Here is a 6018-nt window from a genome sequence, read left to right on the forward strand (position 1 = left end):
ACAGCCCAGAGTCTAAGAAGTCAGTTCTAATCCCATCTCCTTTTAAGATGGGAAAACAAACAAGCTCAACAGTGCAGATTAAGAAGACATGCATTAATGATCTTGTTTCAACCAAGAAACAGTGAGGCAAGATCGCCTTAAGGACAAATTGGGAATAACAGTACCTACTCCTGTAGAATACTTATCATGTTGTATGGCTTATAGATTCAGGAAATCTTAGTTTCTGTCAGTGGCTGTTTTTTTGTGACAGGGGCCTTCTACACCTATGAGTTCTGGGCCTAAAACTGAGGCTGAGGCTGCAGCCTCCTAAGACCAGCAGTTACACATGCACTCCCCCACTGTAAGCCTTATCAGATGCTGCTGGTAGAAGGAAGAGAACACTGGGTGGTTGGAAGAAAATTCACAAGCTCTTCTCTTGAAGCCCTGGGCAAGTATTAAACAAAGTATTAAACCAATTCATCTCCTTCACCTATTTTTCTGCTCAAGAAGGAAGAACATAATGCAAGGGCGCTTTCTTCTCCGGGCTCTGCCCCCTCCCCCAGCACCCCCCTGCCCTAGACACCACAGACGTGGACAACAGACTCCCCCTTAAATAGCTGTTTATTGGCAGTAGGCTGGAAATGGTGGAGTCAGCGTACACAGACAACACCAGGCATCAATGTCACGAGGGAGGCAAGAGTGACGGGAAAGAGCAGCCTGGAGCCCCGGTTGAGGCCCCCTCTCTTCAAGAGTGAGTGTGGGAGGGGGCAGGGCCTGGAGTGTTGAGGGGGCAGTCTTAGAACACCTCCGCTTAGTAGGCATGGTTAGAGATGAAGAGGGACTCACTGGCTGCAGCCCCTGCCTTACCACTTGGGGTGTACTTTCCTTGGCAGGCAAGGCTGTTGGCCTAAAAGGGGAGAGAAGCCAGAGTGAGAAGGTTCCTTCTCAGATCCCATCCACCCCAGCACCCTGCCCACCTCCTGCCCCATCCTTACCAGGGCTCGCTTGATGTATTCTTCCTGGGCAGCCTTCAGGTTCTCCTTCTTTCCACCCCAGGCCTTCAGGGCAGAGGCCTGCAGGGCTCGGCCATAAGAGAAGGTCAGGGCCCACGGCTTCAGCAGGTGGCACTTGTTGATGGCGCTGAGGTTGATGGATGCCTCCTCCTCACTCTGGCCTCCAGATAGGAAGGTGATCCCTGTAGAACAAGGGGGTGAAATGGGGGGAGGGGTTGTAGTCAGAGACCCGGGGGACTGGTAGGAGGCCCTAGAAGCTGACCTGGAAATCAGAGCACATGGGCACAAGGTTTATGGGTACAGTTCGTCTACCTCCCAGAGGTCAAGATGAGGGTGTGGGTCTCACCAGGGACAGCGGGGGGCACTGTGCGACGCAGCGCTGTGACAGTTGCCATGGCAATCTCCTCATGAGAATATTTATGGGTGCAGGCGTGGCCTGGGGTTACCATATTGGGCTTCAGCAAGGTGCCTTCCAGGTAGACGTGGTGGGCACTCAGAGCCTTGTAGACAGCAGCCAGCACCTACAGCAGGGCGGGACCAAAGTGGGGTAGGGTGGAGCAGGGAGGGGGACGGGGGTCAGCCCCAGGGCCCCCAGCCCAGCTCTCTAGCCCACCTCACTGCCCAGGGAGGCAACCTACCTTCTCGGTTACATGCTGACAGCGTTTCAAGTCATGGTCCCCATCAGGGAGGATCTCAGGCTCCACGATGGGCACAATGCCATTCTGTGGGGTGAGGGACAGGGCAGCCGTGAGGCCTCCTAACCCAGAGCCCCACCTACGGCTCTTCACAGCCACTGACCAAGATCTTATCTCCATGACAACAGAGACCCCTGGCTTCACAGCCCTTGGCAGATTGCAGGAGATCAGCCATCTCCCCAGATCCACCTGCACAACCCCTATTCTGCTCTTCTGCTTGCAGAGCCCTCCACGGGCCCAAGCCTGGTGCTTGGTGAGGATCCAGAGCAGTTGCCTTGGGGAAGGTAGGTAGCCTGGCAGATGGGTGGCAGGCTAGCTGACACGCTGGAATGGAAAGAGGTGGGAAGTGGCCTCTTGGGGACCTACAGGCCCACCTGCTGGCAGATGCTGGCATAACGGGCCAGGACGTTGGCGTTTTCCATGATGGCGAGGGTGGAGGGGGTGTGTTCCCCTATCTTCAGCACACAGCGCCACTTGGCAAAGTCAGCTCCGTCCTTCTTGTACTGGGCACAGCGCTCCGACAGCCCATCCAGCCCTGTAGAGGGGACGGAGGAATCAAAGCATGGCAGAGGAGGGGGCACGTGGCTCCCACACACCCTGGGCACCCAGAGGGGTACCGAGCTGGGTGGGCTGGTCGGTAGGGCCGGGAGCTAAACAGTTCTCACCTTGGGTGGTTGTCTCGCCGTTTGTTCCTGCCAGGGGTACTACACCCTTGTCTACCTGTTGGAGTGGGGCAACAACACAGGACAGGGAAGTGATCTCTAGTGCCATTTTCTCCTCTGTAGCCCCGCCCTGTCCCGGCTTTACTTCATCTCTCAAGTATCTTTCCTGTTTTGCAAATGTTTCACGTAGTCATGTTATCTGATCCTATAGAGCAGGACACACACAGAGAGCCTGGGCTCCTACCACTTACTAACCCTATGAGCAAAACACTTCATGGCCTTGAGCATCTGGTTTTTCAATTGTATAATAAGCGTAACACCTGCCTCTCACAATTGCAAGGATTAAAAATGCCAAGCAGTTCCCATATGTTTCTAGCTTTTTTACACACGATTTGGAGGTGATCTGGGGCAGACTCCACCCAAGTCTCCAGGCTCCCGACCCGAAGTTCATCCCCCAGCCTGCTACTCTGGATTTCTTTCCCCCAGATCCATCTTACATCTCACACCCTGAGGTCTAGCCCCCTCACCTTGATGCCCACAACACCGCCCTTGGCTTTGATAACTTGCGGGAAGGGACGCCCATCATCTGTCTTCTGGTAGAGCGTCTCATGAAAGAGGATGACGCCCCCAATGCAGGGATTCACGCGGTCGTCGGCAGTCAGCAGCAGTTGGCGGTAGAAGCGCCGGTTCTCCTCGGTGTTCTCAGTGCCAATGGACTGCAGTCGCTTGGCAATGCTCCCTGTAGGGAAGCATCACATGGGAATAAAGGGGATCAACCTATCACCCCCAACCTGGGGCCCTCCTCCCACTGTGTCCTGCCCGCACCGGTGGACTCATCTGCAGCCAGGATGCCCTTGCCCGGAGCCACGATCCGGTGAGCGATGTCAGAGAGCTCCTTCTTCTGCTCCGGGGTCAGTGCTGGGTGTTGGTGGGGCATGGTGCCTGTCAGTTCCTGGGCAAGAGACAGACCAGGGAGGGCTAGTTAGCAGGGTCTCCCAACAAGCAAGGCCCCTTGCCTGGAGGTCAGGGCAAAGGTTCCCTACCTCCCCTGCCCCACAACTGGCAGGTCTTGGGGCACTTCCTGTCCCCAGCTCTCCCCTCCACCCGACTTCCCTATACTAGGCCTGCCTCCTGTACCTTTCCTAACTCTGTTTGTTGCTGGGTGTTGCCCAGCTGAGGGTGGGGCTGTATACTGGCATCTGGGGTAAAGGGAATAGGCCAGAGCCATGGACAGGCAAGTCACATGGAAGCCGGACCCTCCTGGCTTGCGCTCTGCCATGGGGTCACCTTGCCTGGAAGCAAAACCGAACCAGAGTATTTTGGAATTAGAGGTTGTGCAGAAGGCAGAAGGCCCGACCTCCTCATCTGAAAGGAGCCAGAGAAGGGAAAAGGTCTGTGTTTCAAGCCACACAGCAACCCTAGAGCCAAATCTGAGAGTAGAACCCAGATCTTCTGACTGTTACACGAGTGTTCCTTGCAGTCCACTCGAGATCCCAGGGCTGGCTCAGGCTCCATGGCCTCAAGGACACCCCAAGGTCAGGCTTCTCCGCCCACGGTGTGGGGAGGTTGTTAGAAAAAGGATGTTAGGAAGAAGGCAGGAGGGTCATCAGAAGCCCAGAAAAGGGCCGCAGAGGAAGCCTAGCCCGAGGTGGAGAAAAGGGGTGAGGTCTGTCGTCCTCACTGCTCATACAGGGTGAGAGAACGTGGAGGAGAGGCAAGCGCCCACCCCTTCCCCTGAAAAATGCTCATGTCTGCTCTGCGGCTGCAGCTGTTCCAGGCTCAGAATCAAGGTCACCCGATAAGGAAAAATAGGGAAAGTGTTCATGGGGCATCAGAAGTTGCCGAGGGGTTTCCCCTCCTCGGCGGGGGCACCCGTCTCCCAGGACAGGGCCAACCACCCGCTTTCGGGAACCCTGAGGCAGTGTATGAGCTGGCCCCCACCCCTTGCGGCATCCTAGGATCCCTGCAGAGGCAAAGGGGCCGTAATACTTGCACCAAGAGTCCTAACAAGAAAAGGGGAGGGGGAAATGGCACTTCATCTCGCCCTGCTTCCTTCCTCCCTGCTGTGACTCAGCGCGGAGCGGCCCTTGGACTGCGCAGCAAACCGCGGGAGCTCAAGCTGGCAGAGTTGGGGAGTCTGGGCTACGAGCACAGGTGTGGGTGGTGGTGGAGGAGGGGAGATGCTGGGCCCGGGTGGGGGGCTCCGCGCGGACGCCCGACCCGCCACTACACCTCGGATCCTTCTCCACGACCCTCTCCCTGATCTTCGCACGTGGCGAGGGGCGCTCACCTGGCACAGGAGAGGGGAGGATTGGCAGGGTGCAGCGGTGGAGGGCCGCGGGCTGGCGAGTGGACTGAGGGAGCGAACGCGGCAGTCGTCACCGGGACTCTGGTTCTGCGGCGCGTTCCAAGGGGAACGCAGCCTACTCAGTTCCCGAGGGGGGCGCGCGGGGGCGGGCAGGCAGGAGGCGGTGCCGCGCCTTATAAAGGCACCGCTCCACCCTCCGAGGGGTTTTTCCCTTTGCCGGGGGCCGGAGGCGCCCCGGCGTCCAATTGCAGGCGAGGGACTGTGCGAGAGTCCGCCCCCCGAAAGGCGAAGCCCGGAGGCGGCGCTTGGGCGAGGACCGTGCGGCGAGAACACGATCCCTTCCCCCACCCCGTCCCCCTCGGACGTGACTCGGGCCACATCCCGCGGGTCGCGGGGGCCTTCCCCTCCCTCTCCCTTCTCCTCCCCCAACCCCCCTGCTTTGCGTGCTTTGGGGCGCTGTTACTCAGCCGATTTGGGGCACCGGCAGAGATGGGGATGGGGTGGGGTCGGGTCGGGGAAAAGCGGGTGGCAGAGCCCGAGAAGACTGAGGCTCAGCTTCCCCCGCCGCGGGCCCAGTCCAGCGGCCCGCGGCAGCCCCAGCTTCCGGCTGCGCTGAGGCAGCGTGCGTCGCGTTGTAACCGAATCCAGAGGTCAAGCGACTGCGAGCCCCGGCGGAAGAGAGGGCGGCGAGGGCACGCACGGGGAGCGCGAGGAGACGGCGGGGGCTGGCAAGGGGCGGAGGCGAGGCGGCAGCGGTTCCGGGTGTTCCGCGGGGAGAGTGCCTCCGCCGCATCTGCGCCCCATTCCGGCGGGTCTGGCTCCCGGGACCGGGAGGGCGTACGCGCCCGCCGCCTGGGCCGACCCCCGAAAGCCAGACCCAGCGGAAACCCGCCGGCTACCGCTCTGCCCAAGCAAGTCTGGGGATGCGGGGCCAGAGTCCCTGCGAAACTTCTCCCTGGCACTGACTTTCTTCTCCAAAATAAAATCCGTCCCCCAGCTGTCAGCCTCCCAGATATTCTTCTAGCCTCCCCATCCTACCCGCCAGGTCTCCCCTCTTAACCCTCTTAATCCCGACGCCTCCAGCCCAGCCCCACCCCCGCTCCGTCCTGCTGGTGCCCACCTGCGAGGAGGAGGCCGAAGGAGCGGGCAGAGCCTGGTCAGCAGCGAGTGAGTCAGGCCACACCCGGGCTGGGTTATAAGGCTGCTCCTGCCCTACCCCCAACCAATGTCCCCGACCTTCTCCGGTGACCCTTGCCCTTCCCTCGCCACAGATCCCCTGGTAGGGGATCTATATTTAGGGAAACCTGAAGCTCCTGACATTCATGCCAGCTGGGGGCCTAAAGTGAAGGATGGGAAGGAAG

General features: G+C 59.4%; 1 protein-coding gene across 2 annotated transcripts; it reads right to left on the reverse strand.

The window, feature by feature from the left end:
- Positions 1-582: 582 nt before the first annotated feature.
- Positions 583-5917, reverse strand: ALDOA (aldolase, fructose-bisphosphate A). 2 transcript variants are annotated; one of them, XM_082360108.1, is made up of 9 exons: positions 5778-5917; positions 3175-3301; positions 2877-3088; positions 2353-2407; positions 2062-2222; positions 1631-1714; positions 1339-1513; positions 975-1174; positions 583-886 (listed from the first exon to the last, which is right to left on the reverse strand). In XM_082360108.1, the coding sequence occupies exons 2-9, from the start codon at positions 3284-3286 to the stop codon at positions 791-793; spliced, it is 1095 nt and encodes a 364-aa protein (XP_082216234.1). In that variant the 5' UTR covers positions 3287-3301; positions 5778-5917; the 3' UTR covers positions 583-790. The 2 variants fall into 2 exon arrangements, with proteins under 2 accessions (XP_082216234.1, XP_082216235.1); XM_082360109.1 differs by lacking the exon at positions 5778-5917 and adding an exon at positions 4640-4791.
- Positions 5918-6018: the final 101 nt, after the last annotated feature.

This window comes from Balaenoptera borealis, assembly GCF_965194805.1.
Source record: "Balaenoptera borealis genome assembly, chromosome: 16".
Lineage (NCBI taxonomy): Eukaryota > Metazoa > Chordata > Mammalia > Artiodactyla > Balaenopteridae > Balaenoptera > Balaenoptera borealis.